The sequence below is a fragment of the Suricata suricatta genome, chromosome 11 (genome assembly GCF_006229205.1).
Source record: "Suricata suricatta isolate VVHF042 chromosome 11, meerkat_22Aug2017_6uvM2_HiC, whole genome shotgun sequence".
In the NCBI taxonomy this organism is placed as follows: Eukaryota; Metazoa; Chordata; class Mammalia; order Carnivora; family Herpestidae; genus Suricata; species Suricata suricatta.
Window position 1 is genome coordinate 24,857,186 of NC_043710.1, and position 25,335 is coordinate 24,882,520.

Below are 25,335 nucleotides of genomic sequence, written 5' to 3' on the forward strand. Positions count from 1 at the left end.
TTTGCTGTATCATCACACAGCTTTGTCTTCTTTCTGAATACAAATCCCTAGAACGCCAGGACTGTTGTACGCTACTTGTGAATTTGTCCCCAGACTAGAAATATAGCTGAGGGAGTCTGGGGTAATGTTTTTATTAAAAACAAAGCAGACAAGGATACAGAAACAGTTTCAATGAAGGAAGAACAGTTTTTTCAACAGAAGGGCCTGGGACAGCTGAATTTTCACATGCAAAGGATGACATTAGAGCCCTCCCTCACACCACACATAAAAACGACTCACAATGCATCAGAGACCTAAATGTAAGAGCCAGGACGCTATGTTTCTTAGGGGAAAAAGTAGGAGCAAGTCTTTGGCACCTTGGATCAGGCAATGATCTCCTAGATATGAAACCAAAAGTGCTAACAACAAAAGAAAACACACATGAATTGGACTTCACCAAACCTGAAAACTTTTGTGCTGTAAAAGATACCATTAAAGAAGTGGAAAAGATAATCCACAGAATGGCAGAAAATATATGCAGAGCTTAGAACTGACAAAGGCCTGTGTGGAGAACATATACAAAAATCCTTTGGCCGAGGATATATTGGGAAAGGAGATGGCTGAGAACCAACCTTGGGGCCCCTGATCGTTCAAAGTGCACACAATGTGCTTTTAATGAAAAATAATAAGGAAGAGCGATGAAAACAAAAAAAAGACAGAGGAAGAACCAAGCTTAGTTCAGAAACCAGCAAATCAGTATAGCTCCTTGTAGCTTTCATTGCATGTTTCAGTTCATATTCCAGTTTTAAATATAGTATGTATTAAATATGATGTGAAGCCATAGTTTAACACCCTCTGTGCAAATTTTGCAATTCTAATAGAAAACACGCCATAAATTAGTCTGAGGTGACTTGTCTTTTCCAAATGTCTCAGAGCGTGACTGTCTAGAATGGATGATCAGTGACTCCAGAGACATTTTTCTTCCTTTTCTTTCAAACTCTACCTCACCACTTTTGCTATAAAGATTACTCTTGCAAATAGAAGGCAAATCTTTATTCTTCCTCATGAATTATCAAAGTAATTACCTCTAAACGAATCAAGATTCACATGCAGCTTTTAGACTGGTGCTGGTCTGTAGAAATGGAGAGAACCACATAACGCATGGCCCTTTCTTACTCAGTGATGCATTCCAGGCACCTAACATTCAGCAGTATTTGCCGAGTGAACAAGGCCGATGTGAGATTCACCTCTGTCATTTACCACCAAGATCGTCCCTCTAGGGACATAACCAGGTAAGTTATTACGGAGACACTTTAGACAACACAGGTCCTTCCTGAACATCTCCCAGCCCTGCCGAGCTGGGAGAAGGTCTGCTTCGCCTCCCACCTATATCTGAACGTTCACACTCCAGAATGTTCCATGGCTATTTCCACTTTTGTCAGACCAGGAAGCAAGGTGCCAGATGGAACCAAGCCTGTGGCCTGGCTCCCTGCTGGTAGGCAGGAAGGGGAAAAAACCTTGTTAGCTGGCAGAGACGGAGAACCCTGGAGAGCTCACTTGATTCGTTTATGTGGAGTGTTCCTCCAAAGAGGAAAGGGCTCAGGCCGGCAGCTGTGGTGTTGGTTATACAGGAAACTGCTGACCCACGGGGAATGGAATCCACACTCAGGAGTACCTGCTCTCAGCTACATGCTCGGCAGCCTTCTCTCACTCTTCCTGTCAGCAATCCTGGAGGCCGGCCTTGGCCTCTTGGTGTTGAAGAGGCTCAGAGTGGTTAAGTAACTTGTCCAAAGCCACTGAGCTCCTAGCTGGTGAGGCTGCTGCCTGACCCCATGCAAAGGCGAGATCTTGATGTGCTGCACCATGTCTATGTCCGAACCAGTCACTAAAGGGACAGAAAGGTCTTGAAATTCACCCTGCTCCTAAAACCCATACCCGAAGCCTGATGGATTGTTGCTGTGGTTGTTTAACTTTCTCCCATCAAATGTTCTCCTCTGTCTCCTCTGTGTCTAGCACAGGGCTGGCCAGGGAAACTAAAGCTTACCCAGGACTCTGTCGGCCGGGACCTGGGCTCAGCTTCAGTGAGAAGCACCTCCCACGGCCTCCACGGATCACACCTGAGGTGTGATCACACTTGGGGGATGTGTCTGTGGAGTGTGCAACACCATGCCTAGAGCACAAGGATCACATGAATGCTCTCTTGGGAAATGCGGCGCTCAGCAAAGGCTTTGGGCTCATCTGCTTCTCTACCACGGGGAGATTAATGGCTCAGGGAGATATCTTTTGATGGCACGGGGTTCCAGTGAGCTACTGCCACATAACAAGTCGGCCCCAGACTTAAAGACTTATAATGATGACACTTGATTCTCTCTCACAGTTTCTGTGGTTCAGGAATTCAGGACAGGAGCAGGAGTTCTTGCTCAGTGTCTCACATATAACTGTAATCAGACAGTGGCGGAGGCCACTGGGGGCCACCCCAACACTCTCTCTGTGGCCTCTCTGTGTAGACTGCATGGGGCTTCCTTACAGTATGGCAGCCTGAGGGCAGCTGGACAGCTTACACAGTAGGCAGAACTTTTAGCAGAGACTCTTCCAGAGCAAGGAGGAAGCAGGAAGCTGCGTAGCCTTTTACTCCCCAGCCGTGGAAGTCACAGAGCATCACTTCTACCATACTCTAGAAGTCAACTAGTCACAGAAGTTTCCAGGGGAAGGGACATGGGTTTTAGTTCTTGATGAGAAGAATACCAAAGAATTTGTGGACGTACTTAAAACTGCCACACTCAGGGGCACCTGGGTGGCTCAGTTGGTTAAGCATCTGACTCTTGATTTCGGCTCAGGTCATGATCTCACAGTTTTGTGAGTCTGAGCCCCATATCGGGCTCTGGGATGACAGTTCAGAGTCTACTTGGGATTCTCTCTCTCTCCTTCTCTCTGCCCCTCCCCTGCTCACATATGCTCTGTTTTTCTTTCAAAAATACATGAACATTAAAAAAGAAAAAGTAAAATTGCCACCTTGAGGCTGGGACAAAGACAGGGAGAAGTAACTAGTGGTGGACAGCACAGGGATGTGTCCACTGGGGACAGTGGTGCTATATGGTCACATCCCCTAACACACAGCATACTTCCAGAAGAGAGAAACAGGCAGGCACAGGTAGACCAAGACAGTGAGAAAGAAAATAGATTAAAGGTTCTGAGCCACAAGGGAAAGGCTGCCTAACCAATCAGCTAGTGAGGACAAAGCATGGGTCCTTGGAGATTGCCTTCAGATGCAAAGTGAGCCAGATCTGAGGCCCACTGACTTGTGGAAAAAGCAAATGAAAAGCCAGGTTCCTGTCCTCTGAAGAAAAACTGTCACTTTGATCAAACTCCAAGATCAAGGTAAAAGCTTGGCTCTCAAAGGGTCACAACGCATTTACAATAAATGAATCCATGAAAGAAGGAACAAATATGTAAAGTGCCTCTCCAATTAGGCATCTGGGAATGAGAGCGGCCAGAGCAGGAATACTCGGTCCCGCTGCAGGTGAGAGCCCCAGGAAGCGAGGCGCCCACTGAGTGTCCTCTCCCAGGCGGTGTAATGCCACTCAGATGAGTCTGTGGTCTAGTGGTGGCCAGTACCAAGAACCAACGGGGCAAGCTATTGGCACAAAGCAACCTCGGTCAATTGGCTCAGTTCACAAGAGCCTGGGGCAGAGACGGGCTAATTATTCCCCATTCTCTCCTTTTCTGCCTCTCAGAACATACACTCCTGAGATTTAGCTGGGCATAGGCGTACCCACAGTGATAAAGAATATGTGCGGGGCACCCAAGGGGCTCAGTCAGTTAAGCATCTGACTTCAGCTCAAGTCATGATCTCACAGTTCATGGGTTTGGGCCCCACACTGGGCTCTGTGCTGACAGCTCAGAGCCTGGAGCCTGCTTCAGATTCTGTGTCTCCCTCTCTCTCTCTGCCCCTCCCCCACTTGTGCTTGCTTTCTCTCTCCCTCCCCCACCCCTAAAATAAATAAACATTAGTGGTGCCTGGGTGGCTCAGTAGGTTAAGCATCTGACTTCAGCTCAGGTCATGATCTCACAGTTCATGGGTTCGAGCCCCACATTGGGCTCTATATGAACAACTCAGAGCCTGGAGCCTGCCTCAGATTCTGTGTCTCTCTGCCCTTCTCCTACTTGTACTGGCTTTCTCTCTTTCTCTCTCTCTCTCTCTCTCTCTCTCTCTCTGTCTCAAAACTAAATAAATAAACATTCAAAAAATTTAAAAAAAAAGAAGACATGCCTCAACCTCTCTTGTAGCTCAGTGTGGTCACGTGACTAAGTTCAGGTGACCTGCACAGCTTTCGGGTCACCTCCTTAAAGGGGAAGTGGCCTGTCCTGGTTTCCTCCTTCTTTCCGATGTCTGGGAAACAGTGTCCCTGGAGCAGCCTCGGCAGCACCAGAGGGCAGGGCTCCCTGTCGGCCCAGAAGGCTCATCATGTGAGAGACTTCATCTTATTTAAGGCACTTATTTAAAGTATCACTTCCACCTTATTTTAGCCAGTGTGTTCGCCGATCTCCTGACTAATAATGGAGTCCCTGGGCCACCTTCCAAACTAAGAATGTACGGTGGAAAAAATCAGAGAAGAAACACTCAACACAGATCCTCAAGGGTCCCAGAGGATTTGCACTTTTCCCTCTTTTCTCTGCCTCTCCCGTCATCCTCCTCCCTCCTACCCATCTGAGTACAAAACGACGTTTTCATACTCCATGAATGGCTGACACTTACTATCACATGGTCCACTTGAATCAGCTCACGTGAAAGGGAAGGTTTACTGTGGGGTACAGAGGCCTTCCTGCAAGACAGAGGCCTTGGGCTCATACGGACCAGAACTGAGAACTAGGGGGCCATCTGGGATAAAGCAAATACCGTCTCCTCTCTCTGGGGCGCTGCCACCTCTGACGTCTTAGACGTCACACTCTAGTCTGAATTCAGCCTTTCTCAGATGGGGCTTCCATGTGGCTGTGTCCCGTCCTTACACGTTTGCTCAGCCTCTTAAGGCTGACTCAGCCCTGAGCGTCTGAGTTTGAGGGAAACATTCTGATCCACTCCTGGCTGGCCCATGAAGGGACTGGCCTCGGGTCAGGGGTCCATGTCTCATTGGGTCCAGATGGCTTAGGCAGTCGGGAACAGTCTCAGAGCATGGAGGGCTGGTCCTTCCAAAGGTCTTAAGTGGAGCACACAGCCGCGAAGGAGCTGAGGACAGGGCAGCTGATGTGACATCTCTAATGTATGTTGGTATCAGAATACAAAACACATTAATGTACACTTTTAAACGCAAGGATTAACACAACATTTTCAGGTTGGTAGTGCTGGCCAAAGGGGTGATTGTGCATTCCTAGTCTTTCTCTCAACTGAAGATTGAGCTCCTAGGAATTACCTTGACTCCTCACGGCACCCAGCAGAGGCTCTGCCAAAGACCTTCCAGAAAAGCTGACTACCAATGCAAATTTGAGCAGCTCACATGACTACAGAAGCAACAAGATTTCAAGGAAGAGAACTCATGGAGGGAGAACGTGGCCATGTGCCCCGTTGTGGCATTCTGGAACCAAAGACTTATAACCTGCAGTTTGCAGAGAGCCAACGGGGAGGAAATAGAAAGAGGTCCGGGAGCCTCTGGGGACTGCGACAAGCTATCTGCAACATCAGAGAGCATGTCCACTTTTCACAGGCCGAGAGTTCTCAGGTAGCCAAAACCGGGGTCAGCAAGGGGAAGATAATTACAGGACTGCATAACCTAGGAAGGAAGGGCATGCTCTTAGTCAGGGGTGGGAGGTGGGGACACCCAGCCCACAGTCCTCGGTCCTCCCCAGAGAGTCTCATCCTGGAGAATTCACCAAATCGATTATTCCACAACCGCGTTTACAGTCTCCCCAAATCTCGGTTAGGCCTCTCCTGCCGGTGGGAGAACAGAGCCACGGAGAATCACCAGGCTGGTTGTATGCGCTGAGAATCAGCCCCCCCGGGACCTCCCTTACAAGGGTTGAGTCTCTCATTTCTCATCTTCTTCCTCTCGCTCCACCTTCCAAGTCAGGCACGCAGGGAGCGGGTCTCCACTGTCCGCGCCAGCCCACCCTGACAGCTTCAGCCCTGCCATGCACCCCCACCCACATGGACATGCACACTTTCCTCCCACCCTACCCGCTGCGGCTGGATGCCTGGCCTCATGCTTGCTTCTGGGTCCATTTTTATTTATCCTTCCAGTGTATTTATCCATACTTCCCTAGGGAAACTGTCCTTGCTCGCTGTCTTGGTCAGGCTCCTCACGTGGCCACAGCGTGCTCCTCGTTCCTCTGCGACAGCATCTATCCCACTTTTGGGTAATTATCTGCAGGGCACTCTGCTTCTCTCCCTTGCAGACGGGGAGCAGTTTGAATCGGATCTAGCTGCATTTCTTCCAGGACCCGAGTGGGGCCAGGCAACAGGAGGCACTTTGCGAACATGCGTGTGTGAATGAGTGTCAGGAAGAGTCAGGAAAGTAACCAGCTGCTGGGGGGAGCTGTCCACAGATGGGACAGGTAAATGGCGCCCACACGATCAAGCAGCAGCTCCGAAAACTCACAAAGCAGACATGCAGAGAGGCAGTAAGCCCCACACGCGGTTCCACTGCCCAGAAAGCCTGTCCACTGCCCTAGGAGTCGGGGTGGATGCCGGATCCCTTCCACATGCCAGGAAGAAGGAGGGACCGATGGACAGATAGAGGCAGAATCCGGGAGAGCCAAGAGGAGGGTGACTCACGCAAGCCAAGGGGGAGCCTAAGGAAATAGCCCTGAAGGTTACCGTGGCCGCTGCGGGATCAGGAAGCAATTACTGCCCGGAGAGGAGAATCATTCTGACTGCTGCTCAGTGAGGAACGTTTCAGGAATCCTCAAGCTCTTGCTGCAGTGGTTAAAGGAAAGGAAGCTTTCGTGATGCAAACACTCAATTACTAAGAAGCAAACTCCGCAGGTACAGAAAGGCAGCAATCATCCTCACCCATCCTCTTTCTGTTTCTTCCAACGAAGTCAGCATTTGTGCCTTTCCTAGCCCAGCTGGGCTCTCAAACTCTCAAATTAAAGGTGGAAAAAAGGTTTCCGCCATCCTGCCATTAATAGTACCTCCAGTAACTTTATTCTCAGCGAAGCCAAATGAGTTCTTTCGTGGGGACGGTTCTTTCCGAGGGTCCAGCTAACGCAGGCTCTTGACATCACTCGGTGGCCACAAGTGTGGTGGGAAATGCTGACCACCCACCAAATCCGAGCTTGTGACAGTTTTGGTTGGATCCTATAAACTCAGAATGCTCTATTTTTTTTTTTTAATGTATAAAGCTCTCTTCTACTTGAAAAGTTATAATAAAAACTAACATTCTTCCATCTCATGCTCTAGAAGTGATCTTTGGCTGTTGAATCACTTGTTAATGTTGTGTTGGAGTCCCGTGGCTCTGGGGTTTTCTCTGGGGCGTTTACCTGAGAGGGTGGGTAGAAGCAGTCCCCGTCCCTACTTCCCCCTCCCTGCAGTTATATATTTATTCACTGGAAGCCCGGGCTCCAGCTCCCACCTGCAGTCGGTCACTGGCGGGTTTAGACTTGGCTGCGGCATTAGGATCAGCAGGTGAAAGCCACAAGCTCAACTGTCCTGATCATCTCCGTCAGACACCCGCAGGGGTGCTGACTTGCTGACTCGCTGCGAACACAGAGTAAAGGAGGCCTGCGCACCGAGAACAGGAGGGGTGCGTCTCCAGGTTCAGGCTGGGAGAGAGCACCTGTCTCCGGGCCCTGGTCTCACTCTGCTTTTGGGCTCTGGCCACTCTCCGGCAGCTCCCACCCCTCGCTCGTCCTTCTGCTGTGGCTCTTGGTGCACGGCTGTGCCCTGCCCGAGGGTGACGTCCTGGGGGCTGCCTTAGCGTGCTGGGACCGCTGCTCACAGCATGCCACCCGCCGGATGGCTCAAACAAACCTACCGTGTCTCAGTTCTGGAGGCGGGATGTGGGCAGGGTGGGCTCCTCCCGAGGCCTTGAGGGAGGACCTGCTCTGTGCCTCTCTCCAACCTTCTGGTGGGATGGGGCTACGTCTGGGGTTCCTTGGCTCATAAATGTATTAGCCCCCTTTCTGCTTTCATGTTCACATGGAGTTCTCCATGTATGTGTGCAAATTTGCCCTTTCTGTTGTAAGGACACCAGTCAGATTGGATTAGAGGCCCACCTGATTCCAATGACCTCATCTTAACTAATTACATCTGCAATGACCCTATTTCCAAATAGGGTCACATCCTGAGGTGCTAGGAGTAGGACTTCAATATATGACTTTTAGGTGGGGGAAGAACACAATTCAAGAGGGGCCAAGGCCATTACTGTATCCCCTGTATGCGGCTAGGGCCTGGCACATGGAGGCACCCATTACCTCCCACTGACAAAATACCAGTAAGGACTGCTTGCTTGCTCTCTCTCTCTCTCTCTCTCTCTCTCTCTCTCTCTCTGTCTCTCTCTCTCTCTCTCTCTCACACACACACACACACACACACACACACACACACACACTTCTGCAGAAGAAACAGGACAAAGCTGTCACTGTTAGCTTCTGGGGAGGTGCCAAACCTCACGACCAGCTTTCCAAATTCTCCTTGAGCGTTATCACCAGGATACAGCAGGCGAGATAAAGAAACTGCAACCCAATTGCCAAAATACTCAATTAACCATCTTGGCATTGGTGGCTTTTTTTAGAAGAGCTTAACCCCCCAGCTCTGCTCATCCAGCGGGAAGGTGGACAGGCATCATTAGTCTTTCATACTGAGAGGAAAACCCGAGTATGGAAACAGGGCAGACATACCAGCCTTCATATGCCAGCTTCCCCGTGAGCTCACAGGAGGACCAAGGGCTGGCTGTGGAGTTCCTGGTCCCAGGTGAGTGACAACTGGGAGGCAGTATCACGGGACAAGGAAGGACCACGGAAACGTTCATTTGTACGCTGGACAAGCCGAGTTCCCATCCTAGCCTCACCATTTACTCACTATGTGGACGCGGCACAGCCACAAAACAACCTGTGTGCTCCTGGGGCTCTTCATCCAAACAGGGGATCATCTTCTGGGAGGGGGCTGCTCTCACAGGGATTTTGTGAGACTGGATGGGAAAGTAAAGGTGCAATCCTTAACCCAGTGCCTGACGCTTACTTACCGTGCAAAGCAATGGCTATCCATGTAACTATCTCCTCTGTGCCTCCTCTCCCTTCAAAGGTCTGGCCTCCTCACCTCTGTGATGAGAGCAATCAGAATTGAGACCCACTCAGGAGGTGGTCATTTTATTAGTTATTTATTGTTGTATTCCATGATTTATAGGCTTAAAACACCACACATTTATTATCTGACAGTTTCCATGGGTCAAAAACTCCAGGAGGGGCTTAGCTCTGGCTCAAGTCCTCTTATAAGGCCAATCAAGGTGTGGGCCAGGGCCACAGCTCAGGGCTGGGCTAGGGGAAGGTCCAAGCTCATTCAGGCGGCCACTGACAGGGCCCTGCCCTGTTTCTTGCTACCTGAGTCCATCTGTGAGGCAGCTCACATGATGGCAGCCAGTTTCCACTGGTGTAAGCAGGAGAAGGTAAGCAAAACAGACACCAGAATCTTCTCTAATCTAATCTTGGAAGTGACATCAATCAACAGTGCTGCTAGGCTCTTTACTAAAATTGAATCACAATTTCTACAGCCACGTTCCCATCGGCTGTTCTTCACAACAGCCAAAAGGTGGGAGCCACTCAAATGTCCATCAACAGGTGAATGGATAAACAAAATGTGGTGTAGACAGACAATGGAGTATTATCCAGCCTTAATCAAAAGGAGGTAAATTCTGACACATGCCATAGCACGAACAAATCTTAAGGACATTGGGTTAAGTAAACCGAGCCAGTCACAAAATGACAAATACCGTATGATTCCACTCATATGAGTTATCTAGAGTCGTCAAATGCCTGGACACAGAAAGTTGAATGGTGGCTGTCAGGGGCCGGAGTGAATAGGGAGTTGTTCAGTGGGTACAGTGTTTCAGTTTTACAAGATAATACAGTTCTGGAGTTTGATTGGCCAACAATATGAATACACTTAACACCACTGAACTATAGACTTACAAACGGTAAGGTACACATTTTATGTGTATTTTGACACGATTAAAAAAAAAAGAAACCATGCAAGTCACAAGGTCCAGATCACACTGAAAGCGTGGCGCTATACCAGGGCGTGAGCCCCAGGGGGTAGGGATCACAGCAGGATGCCTACCACAGTCAGTCACTGCTCCAAAGCTGAAAAGAATCTATCCCTTCAATTAGGATTGAATCCAACATATCTAAGGCTACCTGAGTGCTGGCCACACCCAACACATGCCAGCAATACTGCTGAGTCTCACACTGGTTCCCAAGAAACAGAAAAGCCATATATATGCAAGCCTGCTCCAAAGCTACTGCTTTTGGAAGGATCTGATAAACAGGCTACGTTTCCAATCAATAAATCCCCAACTAAGAATCGATTGCACCCCACAGAGTTCTTCGGCCTCTAATACCCCCTGGGTGAAATGGAAAGGTTCGCTAATGGCTGCACTTTCACGGTCCACTCCCACTTCCAATTTCTGACAGTTTGTTGTTGGTTCCAAAAACCAAGGATAGAGGAGGGAACTAAATTGGGAAGAGCAAGAAAGGGAGGAGAGGCACACATAGCTGGTGTCTCTCAAGTGGAGACACGACTTTTTCATACCCTCATCAGATCAGAAGAAAAGAATTTCAGGCTCCATATTTCCTGTGTTAGGGCCAGTTCTCTCCACTCCATCAAAATAAAAATGATAAAATATAATTTTCTTTCCACATCAATTGAGAGCAAAGATGCATTTTTCAAGGTCTGGAAGCCCAGCTGGGGCAGACAGGATGTCTTCTGACTAAATGAGTTCATGTGCAGAAGGTGCTTAGCACCGGATCTGGTACATGGTGAGACTCGATCATTGTTCACACTATTCAGAGGACAATGGGTCAGATCTCGTGCTGTATGAGACCCTATTTTGTCGAGTTAAGATATGCCTCTGACATTCTTCAGGTAGACACTGCACGAAGCCCCGTCTCTCAAAAGCCCGGTACGAGTCAGGCTTTTCCCCCAGCACTGGAACACTGGCGTTCCTTTGTTCCAGCACCAGAATTAATAACCAGTTCACATTTAGAAGCCACATGATAGAGACAAGATACCCTCTGATACTGGAATCCCACCTGGAGCAGGAAGACGCTCACCTCACAGCAGGAACACTGGCCAGGCCCGCAGCTCCAGTTTCTTATCCCCTGCTCACTACTGGGCATATTCCCATTGAGGGAATGACGGGATCATCCACTCTATTTAAACACCACTAGTAATCCTTATTATTTTGATAGGTTGTGTATACTTGAACTCACATAACTTAAACACATATACACTGTCATACCTCAGAAGGTACAAATTAAACGCAGCTTCATAACATGACACCCGATGAAGGAATCTTCTCTAGCGTACAACACTTAGTGAATCCACTACATATAGGGCGCTGTGCTGCTAAGTAGGATCAGTGGGATTTAGGGGCAAAAATGGCACACTTCTTGTTCTTAGGTAGCTAGCAGAAGTGCCTTTCACCCAGCTATCAGAGAGACAGTTCTTAAGGATGAGCAAGAATCTGCGTCAGCAAAATGGAGGGATAAGCGATGTGGAGGGTAGAGGGATGCTGCCAAGACCCATCAGGACAAATTCCCTAATTTCCAAGGTTTAGACGTAGGGGTCGTTTTGCTGAACATCTCATGGCACTGTGGGTGAGTCCAGGATATATAAACGCATATATATATAAATTATATAAGAAACAGTATTTACAGAAAACGTTCCTCCATTCTTCCTATCTATGCTAATAGATATGCTAACAGAAGATATGCTAATACCTTCATTTTGTGACTGCTCTTCCCCTATATGGTATCTATCACTGATGGCAGATGCCATAGGAGTTATACTGGCACGTTGTGGTCTATAAACATCTGACTTTGTGTGAAGGCTAGAAACACCTTGCTGTTCAATCAGCAGTTTAGAAATTCCAGGCAAATGGCAAGACTAGAAACCTCTCTAAAATTAGTGTAGAACAGTGGTTCTCAGATTTAACGTGTGTTGGAATCACTCGGAGGGCTTGTTAAAACACAGACTGCTGGGCCCACTCCCCAGGTTCATTCTGGTCTGGGGTGCAGCCTGAGCTCTGCATTTCCAAAGAGTTCCCACATGATGCTGCTGCTGCCGGTCTGAGGATTATACTTTGAGAACCATTGGTGAAGAAAAACTCAAGGAGAGAATTTCTGGATGAGGACAACCTGTGGGTAATTCTACCCAAGACTCACCTCCCAGAGCTGTTCTCAGCACAAATTTTAGCAAAATCTATGTTGATAACATTTTGTCTTTTCTTGTCTATGGACCTCAGGCACACAGATTTGGATTGATCATAATCCTTGATGTGTGACCTACCATCACCAGCAGGCAACACCAGACCCATTCATTCATTCATTCATTCATTCATTCATTCATTCGTCCATTCTTAATAATGGCTTACACCTAATTATAATAAACATCAACCAAAATAAAAGCTTTGAAAAAGGCCTATTTGTAACTTCACAAGGCTTATTACATCCATTTGCCTCCCGACACATGAGCTAACCAGCTAGCAACCTTTCTCTTCTTTTCTGGTTTACAATCTTATAACTCTATAAACTGTGGTGCACACAGAATACTGAGTAACAGTCACAACAAATGAACTTACCCAACAAGCAACAACGTAGGTGAAATCATCAATGGGATATTAAGTGAAAAAGGTATATGCAGTCATTGCAGATCATACCAGTTTATAACATTAGAAAGAATATGCTTTTTAGGATTCCTTAATTTGGATGTACATTTTAAAAACTATATATATTTTTAATCACTGAAGAAAAGAGCCAATGAGTAGAGAAAAGAACCCAGTCAGTTTTAACAGAGGAAGATACGACACCACTGAGTCCTTCTGGGCTCCCTCAAAGGCTCATCCTTCCATCCTGCCAACTGTATCTCTTCAGATTTCATAAAATAGCTCAGAGACGGAGACTCCAGATAGGAGCAGGCAATTCACACAAGTAATACAAGTAGTAAACAAACACACAGGGGATGGGGTGGGGGGGACCTTGCTCATAATCAGAGAAATGCAAATTAAAGCATTTGGGGAGGTATCATTCTATGACTACTAAATTAGCAAAAATGGGGAAAAAAAGAATAGAACAGCAGTGAATGCCTGGGATGTGAAGATAAAACTGACATGTGCAGACACTGTTAGCAACCGTGTAAAGAAAAGGAAATATTGTTTCAAACAGCTGCACGTTGAGGTGTAAGCCATGGACTGTGCAGATGCTGTGCTTGTGCTCCGTGGTATTTAGCCTAAAGAAATAAAGCAATGGAAACAAAAAAAACCACAATCCAGGTGGCCCCCAACCATGCAACCACTTAGAAAACCACAGCAGAGCACCCTGACCATATGCAAGGCAGCTGGGGCAAATTAGTTTTGAAGAGAAAATGTGTATGTGATACAGACTCCAGGAGAAATCCAAAATCCAAAATGGAGGTGCATTAAGGTTAAAAGCATGTGTACAAGGGCCACGAGGGAAAGTGCAGAAATTAACATGGCTGCTGTATTTGAAGGGGGTATGGGTACTGTTTCTTTCCGTTCAGTGTTACTGTGGCGTGGGTGATGTGGTTATTTTTTAAAGCTTGGAGGCTTCCTACCTTGAGAGCTTTCACAGCTTTCCTCGTCGCTGTTGTCCTGACAGTTATTTTGCCCGTCGCAAATGAAGCTCTTGTCAATGCAGAGGCCGTTCTTGCAGTGGTAGCGGGCAGTGGAGCAAAGCAAAGGGTTCGCAGCTGTGAAGGGAGAACACAGCAGATCACCAGGGAGGCCAGCGAGTCCCATGGAGAAGCCCCTGAACCAGGAGTGTGTCCTGTTCAGGAAGCAGTGAGTTCATCTTCCAAGACGGCTGACTCAACGACCATCTTGGGAAACCAGCCAGCCAACGAGTAAGACAGGACAAGACTTACCCTGCCCTGTTCTAACAGCTCCTTCCCCCAAGTCACAGGCGGTGCCCTGTAACATACCAACATGGCCAGGAGGCAATGCCTTACTCCAATCCACATGGCTAACCTCTAAGCGCACCGGCTGCCTCTGAGGGGCCTGGGGCAAAACCTGAATCTCCTGGGACAGAGTGAAATGGTTGGTAGCATAGGACACACAGAGAAGCAAAGCCAGAGGGATGGGCTGAGTCGGGGAATGACATAATGATCTGGTCCAAGAGCTGGGTTGGATTCTTCTGGTTTTGTGACTATGGACCAGCCTCTTAATCCCTCATGCATCTTCACGGCTTACCAAGGTAAACTCAGGGGTCTCAATTTCATTGCAATCCAAGACCCATTAACCTTCTTGGTCAGCCTAAGCAGCTCTGCTGTGAGGCTCCCTGGTCTAGGCACTTTCAGAACCCCAAAAGATATGACGGGTACTGTCCCCTCCCCACAAGGAAAGGGGTGGTACTGGCCAGCGTGAGGTCTACACAAAACTACTTCACACAAGCAGATCTCCACAGAAAATCAGTATTTCTACAATACAACTTATCTCTTTTCCTATTCCCCACAGCGCAATTCAAACAAGCCTCATTACTATTTTCAATAAAGTAGCAAAGTAGAAATCAGTCCAATCCTAGCTCTTCCGGTTACTAACTGTGTAATCCTGCACAAATTACTTCACCTCTTGGAGTCTCGTTTCTTTATCTATAGACGGGATTGGCTACATAATTTGCAGGGCCTGATGCAAACTGAAAACATGGGGTCGGGGCCCCTGGGTGGCTCGTTGGTTAAATTTCAGTTCAGGTCATGATCTCACGGTTGTGAGATCAAGCTCGGCATCAGGCTTTATGCTGTGTACAGAGCCTGTTTGGGATTCTGTCTCTCCCTCTCCCTCTTCCCTCACTTGCTTTCTCGCTCTCTTTCAAAAAATATAAAAAAATAAATAAATACTAAAAAATAAAAATGCGGGGTCAGCTGCTCAAAAATTAGTTAGCAATTCAAGAAGGTGGTGCAGAGCATAAAAGCAAACACAGAGGCCCCTAAGCGGAGCCCGGGCCCTGCCTGACTGTGCAGGTGACAGGACCGTGAAGCCCGCCCTGCTTACAGCATTGGTTGGCGCATCAAATGAGATGGCCTGTGAGAAAATGCGTGGTGCAAAGTCTGACTCATAGCACAACGCTCAGGGACGTTGGACACACTGCCCTAGTAATGTCTGTCTTGGTGCCGAGAGCCAGGCCCTCCCTGCACGGGCAGCACTGGTGATGGTGAGGAGGGGTCGTACAGGATGTGGGGTACTGACCCGCGCCCACACCTGTGTTAAATGTGGTGGGAAGGGCACCAGATTGGGGCGCCGGGGCCAGCACAGGGACTGCTATGGGATCAGGGGCAAGTCAGCTGTGCTGCCCCTCAGTGGTCCTCAACTGCGAGATGGCAGACTTTTTAAATTTTCTAATGTTTATTCATTTTTTGAGAGAGAGACAGAGCATGAGCATGGGCGGGGCAGAGAGAGAGAGAGACACACACACACACACACACATACTCAGAAGCAGTCAGACACAGACTGAAGCAGTCTCCAGTCTCCAAGCTGTCAGCACAGAGCCCGATGTGGGGCTCGAACTCACTAACCACAAGATTATAACCTGAGCTGAAGTCAGACGCTTAACTGACTGGGCCACCCAGGCGCCGCTGCAGGATGGCATTTGTAACACATCTTCCCCACGCGCTTCACTGAGCTATTAAGATACACACAGATGGAGGCTGCAAGGGCTGAAGACCACAGGGCTTCATAAACCTGAAGGACTGCAGGGGAGTTTTTTTCTTTTCTTTTCTTTTTCTTTTTTTAAAAATATCTTTAACTATTTAGCTCAGAAAGCTGGACTTGAAAGGTCAGAGGAAGTAGAGGGGAGGTGGAAGCCAGAACTCTTAGTTCTAAAGATAATGGACCAGTGTAAAGTCAAACAAAAGTGGTCTGGCCTGAAAAATGTAGGTTTTAATTATTTAAATCGCTGTGGGCCAGAGAGCAGTTCAACTTGATCAGAGTGAGACCAAGGTCTGATTTCAGCCAAAACCAAAATGGGGAAGCCCAAACCACAAATCACGTTCGGTTTCTGTCCAAGGCAGCCTTCCAAACCCTTAGGCCTCCTGGGGACCTCGCGGGTCACGAGCCCGCAGCCCAGCGTCAGCCTGAAGGACAGCCTGGGATGGCGCTGTAAGCGCTCCAAGATGGGGCGCGGCGCCTGCGTGCACGCTCTGGCGGGGAGTCTGTGCGGAATCAACCTTGCTGACAGTGCCAGCATCCACTTACTCTCCGTCAGCCTCACCCCCTGGCAATCCTGCACACACCTGCCCACGGGAAAGGCGGCATCTGTAAGTGTGTGTGGAGGTGTGTGTGTGTGCGCACATGTTCGCGCACACTCACACTGCATATATGTGTGTGTTAGGTGTAGATACAGATCACACATATCTTCAAGACCAACTAAGACTGACTGTCCCTTAAGACACAGCTCTGATAAATAATCCAGACTGAAAACTAAGTCACAGACAGGCTTTAACGCATACAACCAAAAGGACTATCAGGCAGGCTACACAGAGACCTCTCACAACTCAAAAGGAAGAAGACAATTCAGTGGGAAAACGGGCAAAACAATCAGGCAACTCCCACCAGAGGAATGGCCAATAATCAATAACAACTTGAAAAAATATTGACTATCCTTGGTAATAAAGCACCACTTTAACCATAGCAGACTTGCCAAACTCACGGCCCTAAAATATCAGGTTGCTGGCAAGGATGTGGAGGGAGAGGAGGCCTCAGGGACTGCTGGTGGGAGTGCAAATTGGTGAGTCCACCTCGGAGACCAATTTAGTGCAAAGAAGGTGCACATGCCCTACAGCCCAGTAATTTCGCTTACTCTACACTCTAGGGAGAATCCTGAACAAACAAAAATGTTTACTGAAGCAGTGTGTGTAAAATATAAAGATTAGAAATGACGCAAACGCTCACTCAAAGGAAAATAGGTACAAGGCGCTACACTGTTATAACAGAACTCTGCGGCACAGGTTGGCTGATGATTTTGGTAAAGGGCCAGTTAATAAATAGTTAAGGCTTTGCTAGGCATTCTGTCTTTCTGTCTGCCATAACTATTCAACTTTGCCATCGTAATGCAAAGCAGCCACGGAAAATTCATAAACAAAAGGGCTGTGTTCCACTAAAAATTTATTTACAAAAACAGGTGGGTGGCTCAGTTGGTTGAGCGTCCGACTCTTGATTTTGGCTCAGGTCATGATCTCAGGGTTCATGGGTTTGAGCCTCGTGTCGGGCTCTGTGCTGGCAGCATGGAGGCTGCTTGGGATGCTCTCTCTCTTTCTCTCTCTCTCTCTGCCCCTCCGTGCTATCTCTCTCTCAATAGATAAACAAATAAAATTTAAAAATTAAAAATATAACAAACAGGTGGAAAGGAATATTTGGCCCAGGGGACATAGTTTGCCAACCCCTGATGAAAAGGAGTAAAACGTCAATCAACAACTACAACAACTACAACAACAACAACAACAACAAGAAAGAAACCAAAAAGCCAGAGTCAAGATGGATACATTTCACAATTATGACCGTGAGGGAGAAAAGTTAAGTTCAGGACAGTAGATGCCTCTGGAGAGATGGGAGAAGGATCGAATCAGGGAAGGAGTACATATGGCGAACTTCTAATGATATGTGGGAAGATTTTATTTTAAAAACCTGAAACAAGTAAGTCCAAGTGGAAATCATGATTTTTTAAGTGAGATATAACTGACATATAATACTATACTAGTTTCAGGTGTATGAAATAGTGGTTCAATATTTGTATACATTGTGAAATGACCACCCCAATAAGTCTAGTTAACATACATCACCATCCAGTTACTAATTTTTTTTCTTGTGATGAGACCTTTTGAGATCTACTCTATCAGCAACTTCCAAGTATACGACACAGTATTATTAACTACAGTTAATGTAGTTGTACCATTATGATATTATTAATAATACAATAGATTATTATTAACTATAGTTAACATAGTTACAATACTATGATAACATCAATAGATAATGAGACTTTTAAAACACGGTGCTGGGGACACAGATGTTCATTTAATCTTACTTTTCCTTTTCAGTATGTTTGAAAGATTTCACTAAAACATTTTAAGTGTCTAGCCTGGCAGAAACGTTTCAGGGATCTCTTGTTTTCCTTTTCCATCATTCTTCCCTCGCGGAATTCTCTCTGGCCCACAAACACCTGTTCTAGTATCTTTCACACTTAGGTGCCCAGTTGCTCAGAGGACACAGGTACAAACAAGCTCGTGAACAGCCACACGGTGTACCCTCACCCTACCCAATCCCAGGGCAGAGAAACAGAGGCAGAGGAAGCCGGAGGAACATGAAGCAAACCCAGCAGTGAGCCAGAGAAAAAAGCCTTGGAGCCATCAAGACGCATAGTGCAATGGCCATGTGCTTCCCCACCGGAGGGCCTCAGGCCTTCACCTCCCTCAGGGTCTATTGATTCTCCCTTTATGTAAATTCCAACAGGGTTGTGTTCCCATTCCCGGGGACAAAGCAAATGAGAAGGGAGAGGGGCTTCTGCCTGCCCCTCTGCAGACAAACTGCTGACAAGAAGTAAAAGCAGACATCTATGGCAGGAGACAGAAAAGCTATAAAAAGCTGCCGTAAGAATTCCAAAAACAGAGCAGCCTACAATCGTTTCAAAAGAGACCAGAAAGTTCTAAAAGGAGCCAAAAGCAACCCTATATTATAGCCCGGTCTAAAAATTAATGTTCCTAAGAATGGCCCTGCACTGTCACCAACAAAGGTAAACACTGATTAAGACAGGATGCAGCATGTCTCAGAGAGGTCCCTGTCAACAACGGTCCTCAGAAGCATAAATAGATTCGGTTACGAGTCAGATTCACTTAACCAGAGGAGCAAATCTCCCCTAAGACCCCAGAGAGCTCGGGTTTCGTTGTATTTCTTCCAGGGGTTCTGCAGCGACTTATCAGGCTCAGCCAAAGCTCGGGGTGAGCGTACACAGGACCGTGGTGAACCAGCCCCCCCGGCTCTGGGTGGGCACGAAGAGTCTTACGGGCTCCCGTGGACCCCCAAACGGTCACCGCTCAATGCACAGCTCGTAAGCTGAGCGGGAAATGCTCTGTCCTTTAGGATGGTAGGTCTCAGTACTTTCTAGCAATATGTAATGTGCTCCAAATGTATGTTTTCTTTGTCCTTGGTAAGGTTTACCAGTCACCAGAACGTGTGTTACTTTACTTAGTTAACTAGAAAGAGGAACATTATTTATCTCAATAAGGATGGAAAAAATGGTCTGTAGAGTTGATTTCAAAAACTCAACCGCAGACTCAAAAACTCCTCAGTTATTATTAACACAACAAACAGGGAACTAAGGATCTCTTTCCCAGCCCACAACACTCAGGAAAGAGAACTTGTCTTTCCCTGCCAGAAAGAGAGAGGGGAGAGAGAGAGAGAAGAGAGAGAGAGAGAGAGAGAGAGAGAGAGAGAGAGAGAGAGAGAGAGAGAGAGAAATGAGTTAAGGTTAAGTTCAGTGGTTAATTAAACTGGCAGCGTTTACTTCAAACCACATCTGAAGAAGGACCTGGGGCCCACTGCGGTCACCCAAAAGCAACTGACCGGCTTGGAGACAGGAAATGAAGCAATCTGTCTCTAGCAGGATGTAGAAAATGTCGCCTTTAATCCATTTAAAGTCTGTGAAGTCAGCCCGTCTTCCACCTCAAAGGGTTCTTCATAAAACACATCAATGAGAAACCCCTCATCACCAGCTTTCTCATTTCCCATCTGTTCCCCATCCCGGGGCGGTTACGCTTCCCTTCTCCACCGAGTATCCCAACCTCATGGCCTCCAGGGAAATCTTGTCTTTCCAGCCCCCATTTCTCTGGAAACCAGGCAGCTGGGGGAGACGGAGCTGCCCGGAGACTTCCTCTGTTCCAGGATGCAGGGCGCCTGGCCCCAAGCCTCTGTGCAAATCATCCGTCCCATGAACAAGCACTACCCCGTTAGTGGCCTGGGAAACGCCTGCCGCCCGACCTTCAAAGAGGCAGCCCGCCTGCAGCCAGCTGCAAGTTCCTGCCTTCCTTTCCGAGTCCGCTCTGCAAGGGCCCCTCCCAGCAGTCCCCTGCCCACCAAGCCACTGCGGCCCATATGCAGCCCCGTCCTGGAGCTAGAACCTCTTCCGAGTCTGGAGGAGGGGAAGAGGTCCCTCCCCGGGGCCAGAGACAGGAGGCAAAGAGTCCTCAAGTCCCCTTGCCTGTTTTCAGTCTCAGGACTCGGAGGGTTTGACTTTCCAAAACCCCTCTAGGAGTCCTCTAGGTGCCAATGAGAGAATTTGCTGATGGTGATTTGTTTCCTCCTCCTCGAAGGGCTTCCCGGACGTGCCTACTTCCTGTCCAACACCCAATTTGACTGCCCCACCACTGCCTGTCCATGGATGACTTCCCAGACTTCCCCTCTTGCTCTGAACATCATTCCTGATGCCCTGTAGACACTTCTGCCTGAATATGCCCTCACCTCAAACTCCGCATGTCTGAAATGGACGACCTCCTCTCTCTCCCTTCCTGTGATTCCACTCCTATTAAAGGACCACCAAGTCCCAGCTCCACAGGCCCCAGCCACACGTGACCTCCTACCTCTCCTTACCCTCCGTGCACTTGGCTCAAACCCAACTGCTCCTTACTGGGTATAAAATACAATCCCCAGTTCTTAACTTGTCTTGCTCTGCCCCAGCGTACCAGGCTGGTTAGAACTGAGTGTGAACTCCACCTAGGTTCAAATCTCAGCTTTATGACCCACTGGCTCCATCACATGAGGAAAATCATTTGACTTCTCTCAGCCTCATTTTCCTCATCTGTAAAATGGGAATAAAAATACTGACTTTATCGGGGCACCTGGGAGGCTCAGTCTGTTAAGCGTCTGCCTCTTGATCTCAGCTCAGGTCTTGTAATCAAGGTTGTGAGTTCAAGCCCCATTCTACTTAGAGAGGGAATAGTGCCTGTGTCATTAAGAATTTGTGATAACTGAGATAATACATGCAAATAACTGAGAATAGCATGCGGCCCACAGAGGCATTCTATAAATGCTTGTTCTAATTAGCATGATACGTATTACACATAACTATACCTGCCAATATAGTGGTTAAGGGTTTAGAACCTGGAATTACACCAGGTGGGTTGAGATCCTGACTGCATCACTTACTGGGTGACCTTGGGCAAGCTATCTAACCTCTCTGTATCAGTTTCCTTGCCTATCAAAAGGGAGTAACAATATTACCAACCTAAAATGAGATTGTACACATAAAGCACAGAGAAACAGGCCACATGCACGGTGAACGTTCAGCAACTGTCAGCCATGTGGCTTCTAGGCTCTGCAGTTTGCACACCTCCCAGCCTCTGCCTGGACCCTTAGCCTGACAGCGTAGTGCTAACTTCTTAAAGGTACTCATCCTCCTAGGTCCCCGTCCTTCAACAGCTCCCACCGATGAGCCCAGAGGAGAATAACCTCCCCCGTCACAGCTTCCCACAGCACTGCCAACTGCCACCCCCATGTTACGATGATCTGGATATGAGCAATGCTGTCTCCCTCGCTTGAGTACAATCTCAAGGCCACGGTCCTGTATCTGACCCAGGAGAATGGCCCGGCCTGGCCCTGGCAAACCAGGGAGGTTTCCCAAAGGAAGCAGGTCACACAGGAAGAAGTCTTTGAGGAGCCCTTGGCAGAAGGGTCCTCCTGCTGCCCACGCGATGCCGGCTAGACTCCCTGACTCAGGAGTGGAGAGGAAATGCAGAATCTCATCTGGCTGACATGAGCAGAGCTTTGGGATGTGCCAGCACCAAGGGGTTCCATGGACAAAAACCACAGAGACACTGGCGAAACCATTCAGCTGCTCGGGGGGACAGACGCGAGCTCATCGGTAGTGGTGGGAACCCAGTCTAGGACCTGGTGGTGCTTCTGGGCACAAGTACAGTGAAAGCAACAGCGTAAGGTCCTTAGCCTGAATCAATGTTCCATGCGGTCACCCAGGCCGCCCTGCCATCTCGGTTCTGGACAGGAGTCTCTGTCCTCACTGAATGGAAACCTGGGTCAGGGCCATGTGGTCAGCCGAGCCAGGGTCCTACCTCCAGCCAAGAATGTCTGAGCACAGGGAAGAGGGAGGGGGCTGAACATAGCCAAGGGAGAAAGGACAAAAGGCAAAAGGATAAAATCTCAGCACTGTGAGCCTCTTAGAGGAAATCCTGGTTCTTGCCTATCCTCACTCCTGAGTCAAATGAATGCAAAAGGTGGGAAAACTTGTCTGCAAAAACCCAGTTCTTTAAAATTACGATTCTCCGGGGGTACCTGTGTACCTCAGTTGGTTAAGCAACTGACTTTAACTCCGGTCATAATCTTGTGGTTCCTGAGTTTGAGCCCCGCGTTGGGCTCTGTGCTGACAGCACGGAGCCTGGAGCCTGCTTCGGATCTTGTGTCTCCCTCTTTCTCTGCTCCCCCCACCCCGCTCGTGCTCTGTTTCTCTCTCGCTCTCAAAAATAAATACACATTAAAAAAAATTATGACTCTTCAGTTATCTACGCAAAGTCAAGACATAATCCAAGAAACCCTCTCCTTTAGCTTTTATTTTTTTACTGTTTTATTATAGAAAATTTCAAGTATACAAAAACAGAGACTGGCATAATGAACCTCCATGTTCCAATCATCTGGCTTTAAAAATTATCAACTCACTGACAATTTCATTTAAACCCTATCCTCATCCACTATCCCTCATGGGATTTTACCTTTATATACTTCAATATTATTATTATACTTGTTATTATCACTATAAATATTTAACATACTATTAGAATTATAGATGTATATAGATACATCTTTATATGAGTATTTTTTAAAATAATAAACAGATTATCATTCTCACACTTTAAAAAACTAACAAGATTGCTTTCACATCATCAAATATACAACCACAATTCACACTTTTCCAGTTAACTCAATTTTGGGGGTTATTTTTTTTTCAAACGTTTATTTCTTTAATTTGAGAGAGACTGACAGAGCGCAAGCAGGAGACGGACGGAGAGAGGGAGAGAGAGAACCTCAAGCAGGCTCCATGCTGTCAGAGCTGAGCCCAACGTGGGGCTTGATCTCATGAATCGTGAGATCATGACCTGAGCTGAAATTAAGATCCAGAGACTTACCTGACTGAGCCACCGTCAGGTGCCGTCATTTTTTTTTTTTAGCAGTTGGCTTGTTGAATCAGGATTGAAATTAGATTTGTATATTGTATTTGACTGATTTTTCACTCAGTCTCCTTCAGTCTTTAGGTTCTCTCTTCTTCTAATTTTTCTTAGACTCTAACTAATGGATGAAATGAAGTCCTGAAGAATCTCCCATATTCTGGATCTGCCAGTGTGTCTCCCCATGGAGTCGCTAACACAGTCCCCTGTCCCTGAATTTCCTGTAAGCTAATGGTTAGTGTTACAGACCGCATTGTGTCCCAGAGCTCATGTGTTGAAACCCTAGCCCCTAATCAACGGGATGGTCTTGGCGGGGAGCCTTTGGTGATTAGGGTAAGATGAGGTCATAAAGGTGGCGCTCTCATGATGGCATCCGGGGAAGGGCCAGGGGATTTCTCTGTATGGGAAGGCCACGTGAGGACATGACCAGGATAAGGGCCCAGGCCAAGAACCAGATGTGATGGTGCCCTGAATCTTGAACTTCCAGGACTATGAGAAATAAGTTTCTGTTTAATAAGTCATCCAGTCCATGGCCTTCTCTTACTGCAGCTCAAATCGACTACAGCAGATTCAGAGGCTCAATCAATCAGGCTCAGGTTGGAAGTTTGGGCAGCAACACCTCACAGCGATGATGTGTGTTCCTGCTAGGTCGTATCAGAAGGCAAATAACACCTTGTTGTCTCTGTCCTTGTGATGCTAAGACCGACTTGTGACTTGCGGGAGGCTCCCATTCCAGCCAGAAGCAATAATCACACCCATCCTGTCTCTGTCACTGTGTGCAGCTGCAATAAAAACCTAGCCAAATACATCACGCAGCTATTTTTAGATTCTGGAAAGTAAACATGAGTAGACCAAGTGGGAAGAAGACTGAAATTCCATCTATCACTGAAATCGTGGTAAGTTTACTATTCCCTCCTTCCCCCAGCAGGTCCCAGGAAACTAGAAAGTATCAGAAAGACAGTGGTGGAGAGGGAGGAATGTGGAAAAGCAACCCTATAACATTATTTATGAACTTCTAGGCTGATCCACAGTCTCCACGAGCATGGATCTGGTCCTAATCAGCACACCCAAGACTTTGAGAACCAAACTCACAGACCCCTGCCCACATCCCAAACAGTCTACACGGGAGGCGCCCATGTACCGAACATCCAAACAGCAGTGCAAAAATAGTTTGAAATCTATTACAATGGCAGCCCACAGCGGGGCTGGTAGGATTCTGTGGCCTGACCCAACAGGGTCACGTGCTTACAAAAACAAAAGTATAAGCATTCTCTGCAGGACTAACACAAAACCCAGAGGGTCCTCCATAATCATCAAAATATCCAGAATATAATCCAAAATTACTTGCCTGGCAAAAAGTCAGGAAAATCTCAATTCTCCCGGGAAAAGATAATCAACAGACATCGACGCCAAGATAAGACAGATGTTGGAATTGTGTGACGAAGGCTTCAGATCAGCTATTACAGAAAGACTCTGACAAGCAATCACAAAAACTCTTGAAACAAAAGGAAAATAGAAAGTCTCAGCAAAGAACCCAGAACATAGAAAGAAAACCAAAAAGAAACTTTAGAGCTGAAAAATACAGTGACCAAAAACAAAACAAAACAAAACCAAGAGACACATTGTGTGAGCTCAGACAGGAGATGACAGAAAAAAAAGTAAACTTGACAAAAGACTAATTGAAACGATCTAACCTGAACAATGAAAGGAAAAAGATCGATTAGAAACTGAACAGCCCTCAGGGACCTGTGGGATGATCAGAAAAGATCCAGAGTTGTTATCAGAATCCCAGAAGGAGGAGGGACAGTACTCGAAAATGATTTAAAGAATGAGTGGCTGAAAATGTACTGAGTGTAGCAAAAGACAAAAGCTTACACAGTCAAACAGAACCTTACACAGAATATACCCAAAGAAATCCACATAGCCAGCCACACACACACACTTTAATCTAGCTGCTGAAAGCTAGGCTGGGAGAA

At 47.3% G+C, this 25,335-nt stretch overlaps 1 protein-coding gene across 1 annotated transcript in view; it reads right to left on the bottom strand.

The window, feature by feature from the left end:
- LDLRAD3 (low density lipoprotein receptor class A domain containing 3) overlaps nt 1-25,335 on the bottom strand; it is a 155,527-nt gene that overhangs the window by 88,053 nt on the left and 42,139 nt on the right. The window contains exon 3 of the mRNA XM_029914933.1: nt 13,760-13,894. Coding sequence (XP_029770793.1) covers nt 13,760-13,894 — 135 coding nt within the window. The remainder of the gene's footprint in view (nt 1-13,759; nt 13,895-25,335) is intronic.